Below are 17437 nucleotides of genomic sequence, written 5' to 3'. Positions count from 1 at the left end.
TCCCTCCGAGAGGGACCAACGGACCCACCGCCGAATTGCCACTGAAGAGCCCGAGGTGCTGCCCCTTCCCCTTGGCTGCCCCAAGCACCTGCTTGCTGAGCTGGTGCCAGGAGCCAGCCCTGCATGGGCACAATCCAATGCGCAGTGAAGTCAACGCAAGTCAACAGGTGAGCCTGAGGCTCCTCACTTTCTTTGGAGTGCAGAGCTTACCGATGTCGAAGCACCATCCTGCTCTCTCTCTTCCTGTGCTTCTCCAGCAAATCATTCTCTGGGAGGAAGGTCTTGTACTTGGCCCTAGCAGTGCAGTCACAGGACTTCCACTTAGTATAGCACAGTTTGTGTCCCAGGAATAGGGTGTGAAGAGTAATTCCTGGAGCAATTCGGAGACGTCACTGCCTGTGATAGTGAATGCAGTGTTAGTCCCTGATAGCAGCACCAGGAGCTTCAAGGGCTATTTAATATTCACCAGGCATGTTCCTAAAAATCAGTGCACAATTAAACAATTTCATTGCACAAATGTGCGTCACGGCATGGTGTGCTTGGAAGACCCTGCCAAAGAGCAGTGCTCCAAACACTTCCTAATGTGGGGAACAGATGCCAAATTAGTCCTTTTTATTTTCACAGTTTGTGTTTGTGCACCCTATGCCCATAGAATTTCCCTTCCAACCGAGGCCATTTAGACCCTCTGTGCGTGAAATATTCATGAGTCCTCGATGAAGATTTGGGGGTCCAAAGATCTCTAATTGGAGCTAGTGGCATTGCCTTAACACTTTTACTAGTGCCAGGGCATCGTATCGTGAAAGCTGGGCACTCAGTTTCCAAAGCTGCACCAGCAGGGTGGGAGGGTGGGGAATGGTTGGGGGTGGGGCAGTGGCAGTACGGGGAATGAGGAGTGATGAGAGAGGGAGAAGTCCAAGAGGAAAAATAGAACAAGTTGTGTATTTAAAGCATGGGATGTTTACTGCTAGGGGGGACTTAGGGAAACTTCATAAAGGGAACAGGTTCACATGAAGAAATAAATGAAACACTCATGTCAAATGGTCTTAAGGGTATTAAAGCTGAAAAAGTCTGTGAGTGAAATCTTTCTTTCTTTTGTGTGCCAGTAGAAGTTCCTGCCATCCCTATTTCACACTGTCCCTTTAAGAGTCGGTGTGGTAAGGTAGAGTCTGTCATTTGAGGCAGTTTGGATGCAAGTCAAGTCCTAAGGCCCTCTCTCCCTTTTCTGTATAATTGCTGAATTAATGAGTTCAATTGGGTTGCACCCTGCAGGAAACATAATAAAACTCGTAAAAAAATAATGAACTAGATTTTCTTTTAACCATAGATGTCTTGTTTCTCATATTTTGGGTTTTGTTTTTGTTTTCCCCATAAGAAAAAAGACATCTTCATCAAGAACTCTATTGACCTCATCTACTGAGTGATAAACATGTGTTTCCTTTCTCTGTTATGGCATCTTTTAATGACTCTCATTCATTCAACAATCCCAATGATTGGCTAATATACCATGACTTGTCTAGGTAATGCTTGTTTTTCTCTTATGGAGAAGTCCTAGTTAATTTATTAGCAATGAACCCTAAAAGGATATATCCTCAGCTGGTGTATTCATAGAATCATAGAATATCAGGCTTGGAAGGGACCTCAGGAGGTCATCTAGTCCACCCCCCTGCTCAAAGCAGAACCAATCCCCAGAGCCCCAATTCAGCAAGGCACTTAAGCACGCATGTAACCTTCAGCATGTGAGTAGTGCCATTGGTATCAATGGAGCTAATCATATGCCTAAAGTAGTGCTCGTGCTTGAGTGTCTTGCTGAATCAGGGTCCAAATAAGGAGCTTGCCAATAGGGTTCTAGACAAATTACTGTAGAAATCTATTGCTTTTTAACAGAGAGTGAGATTCTTTCTTTCTTAACCAGCAGGGATAGAATTCTCTGTTAAACTTTATATGATCATTCAAAAAAAGCAATGGAAAGTGTATCAATATCTATTAAATCTTACCAGACTATTCCAAACAGGATATATATTGTTCTGTCCTCCAGTGACATCCCCTCCTTTCTCACTGCCCCCTGAAACACACCTTCTTTTCTTATCCATGGCTGCCAATAACAACTAGTTGACTTCTAGCTGTTCCTTACAAGGAGAATGTCTTTACTGCTCACCTACACATCTCCAGAAGGATCTATAGCAATTCAGAGCTATGAAATTGGCCAACAGGAGGGCAGCTAGAATTCAGTATAAACCAGGGCAGACTGATTAATGCTGCACCATAGAAGGAACAGTTTGAAGTGGACATACGCACTGATGGGGTTGGGTCTTGAGAGACGTGGGTTCAATTCCCTACTCTTCCACAGATGCCCTGTGTGACCTTGGACAACTCACTTAATCCTTTTATGCTTCAGTACCTTCATCTGTACGGTGGGGATAATCATATTCTCCTCCTTCCACCCTTGATCTGTCTTGTGTATTTAGGGCAAGATTGTGACTAAGGGCTTGTCTATACTACCCGCCGGATCGATCCAGCGGGGGTTTATTTATCGCATCTAGTCTAGATGTGATAAATCAGCCGCTGAGCGCTCTCCCGTCAACTCTGGTACTCCACCAGAACGAGAAGGGCAAGCGGAGTCGACAGGGGAGCGTCAGCTGTTGACTTACTACAGTAAAGACACCACGGTAAGTAGATCTAAGATACGTCGACTTCAGCTACGCTATTCACGTATCTGAAGTTGCATATCTTAGATCGACCTTGCACTGTAGTGTAGACAAGCCCCCAGACTCAGACACTTGTGCAGGGAAGTAAGAGCCTGTTTTGGCCACAGAGCAAGGGGGAAGCCAGGAGGGAAGTGTGCCTCTGGGAGGTGAACAGCACTATTTGTCATTTTAAATGTGCCTGGAAGGAAGGGAATAGTCCTACTCTGGAGACTAGTAGGAGCTCTCTATGTGCCCTCTTCTGAACATATCAGAGGATGAGGCAGTAGACCACACGTGTCCCGCTTCTCCCAGGATTGCCAGGTCTGTGTTACAGTTTAAAAAAGCGTTTTCACCCTCTGAAACAATGCCCACCCCGCACAGCATCTAAATCATGGCCCCTCCCATCACCTAGAGCAGTGCTTCTCAAAGTGGTGCTTCGGTCTGCGAGCCATTGGCTGCCGGTCCGTGGCAAGTTTCCTCATAAGAGCGTCGAATAGGATAATAATATGGCACCGGTCCCTGGCACATTGGAAAAAAAATTGCCGGTCCCCCATATCTGATAGCTTGAGAAGCACTGACCTAGAGAGGGCTTTCCAAGCATGTGAGGGCTCTGAAGACCAACTGCAGTGGGGGAACTGGGTCTCTCACCACCTGCTGGTCAAACAGCCCCTGATAGGTTTTAGAAGAAAGAAATAGTGAAAGGGTCTATAGCATGTGGGTCCATCACAAGAGAGCTGAGAGGGAGAGTTTGGTGGGTTTGTTACCGAGAAACCGGGGAGAGAAGTGAACTATAAACAATGAGAGAAGAGGTGAAAGCCTCAGCCCTTGTTGTTTAACATGAGAATAGACAAAGCACTGGAAAATATACTGTAAACTGGAGAAATAACCCTGCAGTCAGGCTAGGGGATGGACTAGAAAGATGACCCTGGGATGTTAGGTCTTTTCCATTTCAAACTTCTACTGCTCTTAAAGCAACAAAAGTACAAGGCTCAGTTTTCACACATGGGCATCCATTTGGTTGGTTTTACTCTGCAACTGAAGATCTCATGTGCTTCCCCAGCAGAGTCCCTCTACCCCAAGCCCCACTTTGAGAAGGAGACTGGCAAGGAGGTGAGAGGATTATTAGTGCTAATACCTTTTGTGCTGCAGGGAGGAAGGGGAAGCTGGACTCCCAATGCCAGCTTTCGGGCCTGATTCTGGGACATGCTAAGCATCTCCTTCAAGGTGCTGAGTGCCCTTGACTCTTAGGAGCTTCAATTGGATTTCAGACCTTAAAGTTAAGTTCTACTCTGAAAAATGATGAAGTACAAATGGCAGCTTTTTACTTGGCAGGTCTGTTCCATGGCTATTTGCAGAGTCAGATCTGCTGAGTTGGCAGAGAGAAGTCAGGTTGTACTGTTATCCAATCCTGTGAGCCCTGCAGAGCCAACACAGCGACAGGGGAATCAGCTGGAGTCTATTCCATCTTGTGCATCACCAACAAAATTGTTTACTGAATTCCAATCAGTTACAGGCAGGAAAGTATCAGAGGTGTCATTGGGGTCTTAAACTTGCCTAGCGCAAAGCCTTTATTCCTGGTGATAATTCATGAGAAGGAAAGAACTCAGCTGGACCCTGAGATCTCAGGCTGAGTTTGCAGGGTTAATGGCAAAAAAACTCGTTATTGTATCTATAAATGGAGCCCTTTTTACCTGTAGTCATTGAGAGACCAGTAAATATAGGGACCCACAAGGTGATTTTTTTTAATGATTATTTTACACAGAAGAGCCGTATTTAAATATTTACACCTTGGCCCACCCCAGAAGCGATGGATACAAGCCTAGGACAACCAGACAGTTTAAATGGATAACCAGGTGCAAACAGCTAATGAGCAAAAGGCCCTTGACATGCAGGGAGTGGTTGCCTCAGCTTTCCGGGGGCCTACAGAGTTGTTCTGTCATTGTGAGGCACATGAGCTCATTAGTATGTAATTTCCTTTCATACTCTAACCCTAGCTTCGTAACGACCCATTTAAATGAGAGGCCCTTTCTCTTTACTGCTCCCTGTGGTAATCTTTGGCTCACTGACTTAGTTACAGCTGCCTATGAATATTTTAGGGAGTTATGGTTTTCCAACCCACTTTTACTGAGGAGGGTGATTTACCAAACTGCAAGTGAATCCTTTTGCACTCTGCTTTTGGTCACCTGGGGTAGATGGAAACAGAAGCTGATTAACACTGAGCTGTCTTCCAGCTCTGATCTTTCCTCTGTTTGGATTAAATGGGCAATAAAATGACAGTGCTGTGATGCATGGAGCAATCCAGTTGTAAGGGCTAAGTCCAGTTGATTTCAAGACTTTGTTTTCTATCCCAGATGTCGAGACTCCAAATGAGTTTTCCAGTGTGTTCCTCTTGCTCCTTAACCCGGGTCTGGCCCCAGGGAGCCTAGATCTAGCCAGTCCTGTTTACCCAGAGAAGCAGATCTTTATCCAGGTGCCTATTGCTGAGCTGTATTAATCCCTTCTCCAGATGTCTCTTTACCAGAAAGGCTTACGGTTAGAGAAACTCTTCTCCTGTTATGTTGTGGAGCATTCTCCCAAGAGAAGTTGTGGAAGTCCACTGCTTGGCACACTGCAAACCAGACTTGACATGGTCGCTATAAAATATTCTGCAGGGAATAATCCTGCATTGGCAGAAAGATGGACTCGGTGGCCTAGCAGGTCTTTTAATCTCTAACCTCTATAGACAATCCATCCCTGGTGTAACTTGACTGATTCCAATGGAGTTTCCTCTGAGATTAATTTGACCGAACAACTCTATGGTTGTGTCACATGACTGAAGCAATCTTCCCCCTCCACCACACTTTCTGTAGGGTCCACCTACTACTCTCAAGCCCTGGCTAACCTCCCATTGATGTAAATGACCCTGCATTTCTTCTGTAGTCCTTTTACTTTACTAGTGAATGTTGATGAAGCGGTGCTAGTGAAACCTCCTGAGTGGAAATACACATTTGATGATGCTGTCAGTATGAAAACAACAAAGTAATTTCATTTATGGTGGAATCAGCATTCAGTGCTTGAGGAAACAGCAGGTATTGGCCACTGTCTGTTAAAACCAAGAATGGTGGTTTGTGTTCTTTGATATCTCCCCCTTGATACTTGGTAAAATTCACCCTGGGCAGAAGGCCATGCATTCCTTAGATTCCTTAAGTGGGATTTAAGTAATATATAAGCCTTGTGTTTAATGATATAATAAGATACAATGGGCGGGCCATGTAGCACGGTTCACAGACAATAGGTGGACCGCAATCATTACTGAGTGGTACCTGCGAGAACAGAAAAGACCACCTGGTCAGCCTCCAAGAAGATGGGAAGATGACACTGTTAAACGTTTTGGACGAATGTGGAGAAGAAAGGCAAGAATGTGAGAAGAATGGTGGATGTGTTGTGATCGGCGCAGTCTTAACGACAGCTGAAGACCGATCGATCCAGGTGATAAGCCTTGTGCTAGTCCTCTGCGCGGGGTTGAATTTCACCTACTGACATGGCAGCTTGGAGGATTAGAGACACCCAGAACAATAAGGGTGTAATAAATATTGTCAACCCAGGAGGAGATTTTCAGATTAGGAGCTTCAAAACTTCTAGAAAACCTCAAGTGGGCTGAAACTGACCTGGAATGACCTCCAAAAACTCCAGAGTATCAGTGTCACCAGCACCCACCATGATGCCAGAAGACACAGGAAGAGCCTTGCAGGGGATCTCTGAGATCCATACACAGATTTTATGTGCACTGTATAAAATGTCATATTGATTAGTGTGTTTGGTTAGAACTGCGACAGCGGCTCCTGGCTTTACATTGCTGATCACACCGGGCTGCTGTAGTAAAACCACATAGTCCACAGTCTAGTGTCTGATTGAGTTACATCACATCACCCATTGTAGCAGCATCACAGTGTGATGACAGCCCATCGTCCTTGTGTCGTATGCATGTTTGTCCAAATGCCAGGTGTCTCAGAAATGCTTTTTCTGTTCTAACCCTACTCCTTCTTTCTTTTTTCTTCATGTCAGGCTTGCCAAAAAATCCTGGTTTGGTAACTTTATCAACCTGGAGAAAGAAGAACAGATCTTTGTGGTCATTAAAGATAAACCACTAAGCTCCATCAAGGCTGACATTGTGCACGCTTTCCTCTCGGTAAGTCAGTCTGGCCCGTGCTATAGACTCATCTCACTATTCAATTCCAAGGACATCCTAAGTCCACATATTCTTGGACGGGGCCCCCACATCCTGGAATTCCTCCCCAGTGTGTTCATTTCTGCAGCACATGCTTTGCTTATCTGCTTCCCACTTCAACCTGACCTAATGAGGTACCAGATTTCCCAAGGGGACTTGCAAAGCGCTAAAATGAAAGAGTCTTCCATGGACCTGCCGATGCTTGGGGTTTAAATGCAGTTGGAGCTTAAAGTGCTGCTGCAGTGCCTAGAAAGTCAATTCCCTTAATCGACTGTTACATTAGATTTATGGCACATTATTTTCCCCTTCTCCTTCTGGGTCCCACAGTGATCCTCAGGATGCTCCCTCCATCCCTTGCACCAGGAGGGGGAAATCTGTCTCACATCAGACTTTCTAGTCTTAATTTTAAATCTCCCCTGTACTTGGCACACATAGAAGGCTCATTTTCTCCTAGGGCTGAGACATCTGTGGTTAGAGATCTGTCTGTCTGCAGCTTAAAGTCTCCACACCTGGGATTTTGGGATTAGTGGGGGAGGGGGCATCCCTTCCTCCCAGACACAGGGGCCCTATTCTCTCCCACCCATAAGTACAAATGAAGAAAATGTAAATGAGAGTGAAATTGATTTCAGAGATTTTTTTGTTCTAAGGGAGTTAGGTACATTTTTTTAAATTTGAGATGGGGGTAGGGCTTAGTTTATTTTATATATTTTGCTATATGACATTGTTTTTCTGCAGAAAGGCACTGATTTTTTATCTCTATGATATACCTGCTGTAACGAATGCCATTCCATAGAGCAGTCAAGATCCCTGACCTTTTTTGCACACAGCACAGACCTGTAAGCATGGGGTATAACATAATAGTGAGCATCACTCACTGTAAATGACCACACATTTATTTAAACTATGCCTCTCCCCTACATGAAGTCCATGGATTCAGCTCCGCATATGGGACTGGTATATTGGCTTTTAGTGCCCAGTAGTCACTATGAATACCCCAGCTGCTCTCTCTCTCACAGCTAGCTTCCTAATTAAAGATAATGCAGCAACCTGCTAAATGAATCCCTAGGGCCAGATTTTCACAAGAACACCGTTCCTATTTAGGCGCCCAGATAAGTGGCCAGCTTGCTAAGATTTATAGCATGTTGAGTGCCGAGCCTATTTAGAATTCTGGCCCTGACTGTCAATGCCGGGCACCTAAAAACCTTGCCCTGAACAGTTTTGAAATTCTGGCCCCAAGCGTGAAGATCTTAGGAATACCCTAGAGATCACTCAGAAGTCTGTTTCCTACTAATAGGAGACAGGGGGTAGTTAGGATCTTCACAGGTAAACAGTCCCTGTAGAGATCCCAGGTTCTGGTCCTGTTTATCTATCCAGTATCCCTTTTCCTGGACTCTCTTTGGTATCCTGCTTTGAATTTTCTACCCCCACCTGATATCATTTCTCACTGAGCTGTGAGGATCTACTGGAACTGATGCTTGGGAGATGTCAAAGGACCCACTATGCTCAGTTGTACAGCAGGGGGAATTCCTAAGTATGTCAGGTACTTCACCAGTATGCACGCTTTAAACCTGGCTTGATCCGCAAAGTGCTGTGCGTTCCTGTGAGGTGCTGAGCGCCTCAACTCCCACTGATTTTGCAAGAGGGCACAGCTCATTGGAAGGTTGAGCCCATAGGCAGCAAACCTTTCTCTCTCCGATGGCTGGGAAGTCCAAACAAGAAAGAGAGAGCTTCTTAAATAGAGCTTTTGCCCTCTGACCATATCATCCCCTACTGCCACCCTGTTTCAGATTCCCAGCCTCAGTCACAGCGTCATCTCACAGACAAGTTTCCGTGCAGAGTACAAGTCCACGGGGGGTCCCGCTGTCTTCCAGAAGCCAGTGAAGTTCCAGGTGGACATAACATACACAGAAGGGGGCGAGGCACAGAAGGAGAATGGGATCTACTCAGTCACTTTCACGCTCTTATCAGGTAACCACGCAGTGGCTGCAACCTGCAGGCAGGGTAGCATTCACCCTGCCAGTGGGGAGGCCGGGGCATAAGGGCAGACCTGGGAGCAGAGAAGATGAAAGCCTAGAACTCAGGAAGAGTGGGAGAACTTGGGAGAGGAGGGTGTAGGGAAGAGGAATGACAGGTTAGACATCCTGCGGTTTGGGCAGCGATGGGCATGCTGGGAGAGAAAGGGAAGATCAATGGGAGCAGCTACCCTCGAAGCAGATGCTGTCGTGGTCAGACAGACCGGTGTGCTAGAGTCGCTGCTGCTCAATGTGTTGGACTTGAAATGCTCCAGCTGTCCTGCCTTATTGTTTCAGTATAAGATATGTCTCTGAGCAAGGCGCTGTGCGGCCACCCACAGGGCTTTTGCCCTTACCCAGAGCGTAAGCAACAGGGAAGCCACTCTGCTGTCTTAGCTGGCCGCCAGGCACACTGTGAGAGAGGCAGGCCAGTCTGACTCAGAACTGCAGAACTAGGCCCTTGACTAACCTGGATTCTCTTCTGGGTCCTCTCCTCCTCCCTCCACAGTCATACCTTTACCCCTTCTCCAAAGGCTGTGAGTAAATTCCCTCCCCAAACAGGTCCGTATCAAAGCGAGCCATCTCAATAGTGGCTGCACAAATCCAGGCTGTGCACCAATACCAGAGCCTCCCCTCCTCTCTAGGAATGGCTCGTGTCACCTTCCCCTTCTTTTGACACACACTTGCTCCCCACAGATGGGCTGTCAAGTCTGAAGGAGGAGTCATTTCTGATTTTAAATCTTTGGGAGGAGGGGCAGGGGGACTAGACCTTCTGGAGATGTGGGCTGTGCAAATAGATTTAGGCTGTTATGCACCACTAGGTTACAGACAGGCTTCGCATTGGTAGGATGGATGCAATTATTGCCGGTGTCCAATCAACCCCCATTAGAATAGATTTTGAATGGATTTGGCAATAGGAACCTTTAGAGGAGGGAATTGCTGTAGTTCCCACTGAGAATCCTAATTCTGGAGAGCAGGGGAACCGTCTGTGGGAGGAGAGAGATTAAAAAGAGGTAATGAACCTCACATTTAGAAAACCAGCCCCCAGGGCATTTCAGATACTGGGATGGGAAAGGAACATCTAAGCTAGACTCTTCCATGGAGTCCTTCACGTCATAGCTCTAAAGTGGTGGTCATTCAGTAGCTCTTCAGTCACACAGCAGCCCACAGACACACTATCAGTCTGATCATGGGAGAGGGGTAGAAATTGAAGGGAAGATGCTTGTTCTTCCTCCCCCTGTGTTGTGCCCTGTGCCTTATGGGGGTATTCAGCTCCTGCTCTCTCACCGCTGTTTGCGTCTTTTTCCCGCGCAGGTCCAAGCCGTCGCTTCAAGAGGGTAGTAGAAACCATTCAGGCACAGTTGCTAAGCACACATGACCAGCCTTCAGTGCAGCAGTTATCAGGTATGTTGTATTCACTTTCAGTGCTTTGCTTCAGCCAGGACATGAAGGTGAAGTGTCTCTCAGTGGTGGGGTGGGGGAGAGAAGATATGGGGGAGCACATCCCTCTGATTGCAGCTAGAAAGTAGCTTCATTCAGACAGAACAATAACTCCCTTCCCCTCATCCACCCTACTCCTGCCTCCCACACTCCATCTCCAGTGTCCCAAGTGACTTCCCAAAGTGAGAAGCCCTTCCCACCTCCCACCCCAAGAGCCATCTGTACCCCCTCAAAGGAAGCAGAAGTTCCAGATTTTCTGTAGCTCCCAAATAACAGATTAAAGACCCCTCTAGAATGCTGTAGAACCCCCTATATCCACTCCTGGAATAAAGCTTGGAGCTGCCTTTAGCAAGAAGTTAAGAGCAAAGGCTTTCTGAGCGTCAGAAGGTGGCTCCCACCTACGGGTTGTGGTGTTAGACACCTGGCCCAGTTGATCTATTAGTGAAGCCTTCATAGTGTATTCAGGTTCTGCAGGATCTCAGCTTTCATTTTTTTTAAAAGCAAGTTTCTAGCCCCAATGTTTGTTAAAAAAACAAAAACAAAAAAAAACCTTCTAAATGGGTCTCTAGTGTAATTAATTCAATGTCATCTTCCTGAGTCTGCGATCAGCCTGAAATGGTCACGTAGAAGTGCGAACGCCCTCACTCCATTAAGCATCTTGGAGTGTTCACTCTAGAGCCTAATGATGACGCTTTAAAATGTCAGCACTACCTCTCATTGCTGATCATTTTAAGAGAACAGAACAGGGGAAAATGTGAGAGTTGAAACCCCTGGGAAGGTTGGGAATTGGGAGTTACTGCAGGAAAGGAAATGCAGTGGGAGAAACAGAGGAGACGCCGAGAAAGGAGGATGGGAAAGGAAGACAAGGAAAAGGCAGAAAGAATGGGGAGAATGTTCCCATTTGAATGATGCTGACTCCATTAAGTACTGAGCAAATGAAAAATGTTAGTAACTAAAAGATCCGTATAAGGGCCAAATCGTCTGCTTGACCTTTGTGTAAACCTGCCATTGCCGTGAATGGGGGATTTGCTGTGGATTTAGGTGGATATGGAGTCCTAAATTTATACCAGGCTCCATGGATTATAATAAAAAATGGACTTTGGCCCTTTTCCAGAATGGGTTTGAAGCCCTTGTTCTAACACACCTAACAGTGTGGCAGGTGAGTGAATTAAATCTGGAGACAGTTCCAGCTGGGAGGGCTATAGAGAGAGTTTTTCACAAGACAGTTTAGGACAGATATTTCCCACCTCTCCTCCTCCTGCCAGTATTGCCTAGCCTTTTCCCCAGAGTACTGTAGATTTCTTCACCACCCAAGAGCCACTAAAGGAGATGGGAATGTCTGGACGTCTAGAGCTAGATTTGTTTTAGGTTAACTTACTCTCAAGGAACCAAGTGCTTTTTTATTTACTGTCCAGTCTTACGGCATTAAACCAGACACCAGAAAGAAATGAGACCTTTCCCTCACCCAGCACCTTGTGTCCTGCCCTCTCCAGTGGGGTTGGGAGAGTTGGGTGATCAGAGAAGCATCCCATGGTGGAGATCTGGCCAGTTGAGACTAGTTCTGCCATTCCTCCTGCTGTTTGACTAAAGGTCCCCGGTCCTTGCCACTAAGGGGAAGAAATCCCTTATCCTCAGCTGAGTAAACCCTATTCAATAAATCCATGACCTCGCCAACCAGCACCATGCCCTGGCCCTCTATGCTTCATCTACTGAGACTAGCTAGAAAGATTTAGACCCTATTTTTCCCAAGTGTTTAAAGCAGCCAGGGTGTCCCCATTGGAGAGTCTTCTCAGTGACATGGAACAAAATGCATTTGTCTGCCTGAGAGGTGAGGGAAAGCGTTCAGGACAAACCACGCTGTGGGAAATGGATCCAACATGCGGCTTTGTTCTCTCTCTCTCTCACACACACACACACACACACACACACACACACACACACACACACACACACACACACACACACACACACACACACACACACACACACTCATGAGGAAATCAAATTATAAATGCAGAATTTCTTTCCTCTGTCCAAAGCTTCACCAGAGTATCTCTCCAGAGCAATGGAAACCCAGCCCGTTCCTTAACATCACCTCCATGTCACTGAGAAGGGGGGATTACATATAGAAATCTAATGTACAACAGGAACAGAATGGTTGGGCTCTTGTAAGTAAGAATGAGAATCCCCTGCAGCAGGGCAAGGGACGATTCCAGGCAAAAAGGACACAGGAGAGACTCCAAATCAAACAGTCCTGCAGCCAAATATTCTGCTCAGCAGGATGTGTGTGTTTCTCAATAAGGAGAAAAAGAATGCCCCTTGGAAAATTTAGATTGGCGTCTAGAGCCAGGAGAGAGGGAACTTGCTAGGGGGAAGGAGAAAAGAAGATTGTTTCCATTAAGATGGCAGCCAGCATCTGAAAGCTGGCAAGCCATGGAGCACCTCTCCCCAGATGTACTGGAGCGGATGAAATGCGATAAGGGGAGAGGAGACAGAGAGAGCAGTGACAGGGTCAGTGTCCATCAGCTAGTCCAAATGAGCTCTGGTGGGGCAGAAGAATTTGTCTTGTTGGGTGGCAGTCGTGACAGTCATGAAGTCACTTCCCAGAACCTACCATGGGATTAATCAACTCTCTCTGAGTGGAAAGCAAAGATAATTCTGCTTCCTTCCTCTCTTCCCAAAGCCCGCAAAGGACATGGGCAATTGTGTTCAGAATGCCTGTCCACGGGGCTTGGGGATGCTGTGGAGGCAGAGTGCTCAGCCAGAGAAGTGTTACCCAGCAGAGCTGCAGGGAGCTATCCCCAGCCTTGCTCATTCAAAAGGATGGTTTGCCACAGGATGGCGTCTTAGGGAGTACCAAGGGGAGGAGTTTGAATGGATTTCCCATGGCTTCGAAGAAGCTTAAAGTCTAATGATTGAGGCCAGCAAGACAGGGCTGCTGGTCTCATGCTGTTGGTCACTAGAGGGTCTGCCTGAACATTGTTAACACCCATGCTGGGCATTGTCAGCCTCTCCTGCTGCATGAATTTGTCCCCAGTGCTTCTCCTGTTACCAGGTTAATGAGATCCATTGCGCTTGGCCTCTGCAGCGTGGTGCAGTGGTTCACTTACCTATGCCTGTCTCCCTACCAGCCCTGATCATTCCAGCAGTTTTATTGCATGTTGGATAGCACCTTACTTCACTGGTAGTCTCATTGAAAACAATGTGACTCGTGGAATATGGTGCAGCTCAGCTTGCTGCCACACTATGAACTACCAACTATGAAGCCGTGTCCCCTGACATCCAGGCCAGATGCCGTTATAGGTGGGGCCATTGGAACAAAAATGTATAAAGTGAGAGAGGTGTGGGAGGATCAGTTACAACAGCTTTATTTTAGAGCAGGATTACCCATCACTGAAGGTGTCTCCAGTTCCATCAGCGTCAGTGAGGACTTGTAAGCTCATGCTGCTGATGTTTATTCTCTCTCCTGACCCTCTTTGATCCACTAAGTGACATGCCAGCCCACTAAACCAGCTGGCCTGGGTTTCAGAACAGGACTCACTTTTCTCTGTCTCTCATTTCCCTGAGCTCACATTAGCATTTGTAGATGTTGCAGTGTGTGTGTGTCTCTCTCTCTGGTATAAGTGGGTGTGTTTCTGTGTCACACCTCTGCACCCTCTGGTCTCACTTCCCAGGTAGTATCCTCCCTTCATACCCTCATTCTGCTTCTTGGGACTCACTTTGTTTATTCCCTCTCAGCAACTCTGAAGCAAGAAAATACACCCCCCCCCAAATTAAATACATAGATGAATGAAGTCCATAGTAGAAATTAAATTAATATAGTAAAAATCCATTCAGCATCAGAAACAGAATCCAACTGGCCAATGTCAGTCCAACACACTCCCCCAGGCAGTGCAGGGAATTAATGCCTGTATATTCTAACTGCTGGGACAACAGCAACATCAATAAATCCATTATGTTCTGCCCTGCCCTGGAAGGACCACTCTCTCCTGTTTCGAGAGAGAATACCATCTCCATGGGCATTCAGCCTTGATCCCACTCCACACACTGCTCCACCTGCCGTACTCAAACTTGACCTAGACAAGACCACCCTCCGCTGGAACAAAAGAATCCTCAGGGGGGAAAAAATCTCAGCTCTTTGCCTTTGTCTCCATCCAGTTCAATCTCTGCCAAAGTACAGATATAACTTAGATAATTTTTTCACATCTTACTTTCCTCTGATGCATTCTTACAAAGGAATAATAAATACAGATGGTAAGTGGAGAACTAACAGTGATCATTTCACTGTACATCAGTTTTCCCCTCATAAGCATTGACTTCCCTTCCTTAGGCTTGTTCCTGGAGACGGGAGTTCTCCACATACCCTTTTGTCCCATATTCTGGGCAAACAGCATTGCATCTCTGCAGTAGACTTGCTGCTTCTTTGTTTACTTTTTTCTACTTTATATCAGTTTTTAACTCATTGGTAACTGATGATTTCAGAGCGTCTCAGTGTGGCAGCTGAAAATTCCAGTGCCCAACATCAGTGCACAACATCAGGTTGTGTGTGCCCTACTCACACACACACACACACACACACACAACCTAAGAAAATAAAACCTGTGTGGATGCTTTCTGCCATATCTCTGTCCTTATAACTAGCATATACATATGCAGTCTCCTGTTGTACTGATATATGTACTGTGCAGAATAAATGATGCTTAGCTGACTGAAATAGCTTTATTAGTTTATAGGCTTTTATAGCTGTGCACTCACATTTTGCCCAGGAGCTGTAACAAACTGAAAGATTACCTAGGAAGATGGATATGAAACTTGCAACATCCAAATGTGAAAAAGGAATTGCAGATTCTCATCAACAGTCTAGAAAGACTGAGTAAATAACAACTGAGGAATTTACAAGGAAGTAATTCCACCAAGGGGGTTCTGGTGAAGATCTAAACCATAAGACTGAAATTCAAGCATCCAGATCCTTGATGAGAGAACGATATACTTCAGACAAGCACCCAAAAGCTGGGAAACATACTTGAACTGCTTTGGAGCTGAGCAAGCTAATGGCAATCCAGGGCACTCAGCACCTTGCAGGAGATGCTCAGCACTGGGTAGGATCAGGTCCTTGATCTGGAAATCTCACAGCCACAGTCTCTTGCCTGATGTTTCCTGGATTAGCAGAAATTAGAAATACCAGGAAACCGGACTTTTTTGCAGGCAAATATAGGAAGTGCAGAAACATATGAGAATGTAAAGAAAAAAGGAAAGAGTGAAAGAAAAGTTAAGAGAACTTCATCAAAATAATAATAATAATAATAATAAAAAAATAAGGTTCAGGGCTGCTCTGAATTTTGATGCAAACCAGTTTATCCATATCCTTATGAAACACACTGGATTTGATTTATAACAGGGTCTTTGTTAAATCAGAAATCTGATTGACTGCAGGAGTCTCTGTGGTGTAAGGAATACCCAAGAGCACCAGCACAGATATTATTTTTTAATTAACATCTATTGTACACTTTAAGAAGTGCAGTTACATGACATACCCACACTTCTCCTCAGATAGCTGAAGACACTTGGAATTCGGCCTCATTTGCCACACAAGAGATCTGAATCGTGCAGGCATCGGGTTCTGGATTATTATCTATGGACAGAAAATCAGCTGCGGACAGTTTGCTGGGTTGGTTTTCGTTAAATGATCTATGGATAAAAATGCTATTTTTAGGTTGTGAAACTTTTATCATCTAGAATATTTATTAGGACAAACATTACAGTATGATAGAAATGACTGAAACTATTCAAACGGTTTTTATAAGGGAGACAGGGAAATGATTTTTAACCACTCAGTATTTAACTGATGTCCTCTGAACTACAGTTTCCAGAATGCATCTGTATGGTGTTCTTTAAAAAAAACCCACCTGATAATGCATGAGGCAGCATCAGAACTAAATATGGTTTCCTATGCAATTACAGGAACTATACAACATATAGAAATGCAGGTACTATAGTTTTGGATGAACATTTTCAAGAAACAAAATGAGTTATTTGTTTTTGCCCTCCAGATATTTTTCCATGCTCCTGTAATTCCAAGAGTTTTTGCATTTTTCCCTATCTATCACATACAGGTCTATAACCTGCAATTAATATTTTTGAAACAAAAATATTATATAATGCCTAAGATATTAAAGTTCAAATTGCATCCACAAGGCCACGTTACATTTTGTGTGTGTGTGTGTGTGTGTGTGGATTTGTCTTCTTGCATTCAAATCACTCAATTAATATATTTACAGCAATTAAACAATTAGATCTAAATCAGATTGCAAAACCATCTTTGATAACTGATCACAAACGACTTTTAAAAAATAAGCAATATTTGCACAAAATATCCATTGAAAGGAATATTAAGTTTTTGGGCCAAATCCACAAATGCATGGAAATATCCATTTCACTGGAGAAACCCCCCAAGATCTAATCCCTAAAAGCATTTCCCAAATATGTCCCTTTGTTTGTGGAGTGTTGGCAGCTGAGGGTCCAGTCCAATTCCCTTGGAAGTCCATGGAAGTCTTGAAGTCAGTGGGAGTTGGATCAGCACTTAAAAGCATGGACATTCCCATTTAAGAATTGGTTTTCAGTTCTTTAAAGGGCTGGATCTGCTAATCATTGACTAAATTCCCTGAGCTTTAGCAATAGGTGGTGAATGCTCCCAACGGCTAAGAAGAAGGGGAATATACCATTACACATCAGAGGCCTGATCTAATACCAACTGAAATCAGTGGAACTTTTCCATGGATATCATTGGGCTTTGGATCAAGGCCTGTGAGGCATATTCATCCCTGGTATTATTCCACTGGCTTTCAGGGAAGTTAAACTGAAGATGGATCCGGCTCAGCTAATGTAAAACCATTTTTTCTGAGGTCCTGCAACATCCCTTAAGAATTCAGAGCCAAATTCATCCCTAATGAAAATCCATTGGTCAGTGGATTTATTCCAGGGAATAAATTATGCCCTGTGGGCCTCAGTTTCCTCATAGATAGAATGGGGATAATAAAATTAAGCTACCTCCCAGGGCTGTTGTAAGGATTAACGTTTGCATGGCACTTTGAATA

At 45.1% G+C, this 17437-nt stretch overlaps 1 protein-coding gene across 8 annotated transcripts in view; it reads left to right on the top strand.

The window, feature by feature from the left end:
- BRSK2 (BR serine/threonine kinase 2) overlaps positions 1-17437 on the top strand; it is a 463971-nt gene that overhangs the window by 431564 nt on the left and 14970 nt on the right. For all 8 annotated transcript variants that reach the window (XM_045017041.1, XM_045017043.1, XM_045017048.1 and 5 more), the window contains 3 exons: positions 6729-6852; positions 8679-8859; positions 10218-10307. In XM_045017041.1, the coding sequence (XP_044872976.1) occupies positions 6729-6852; positions 8679-8859; positions 10218-10307 (395 nt within the window). The remainder of the gene's footprint in view (positions 1-6728; positions 6853-8678; positions 8860-10217; positions 10308-17437) is intronic.

This window comes from Mauremys mutica, chromosome 4 (genome assembly GCF_020497125.1).
Source record: "Mauremys mutica isolate MM-2020 ecotype Southern chromosome 4, ASM2049712v1, whole genome shotgun sequence".
NCBI classification, from domain to species: domain Eukaryota; kingdom Metazoa; phylum Chordata; order Testudines; family Geoemydidae; genus Mauremys; species Mauremys mutica.
This window is presented reverse-complemented; position numbering and strand designations above follow the sequence as displayed.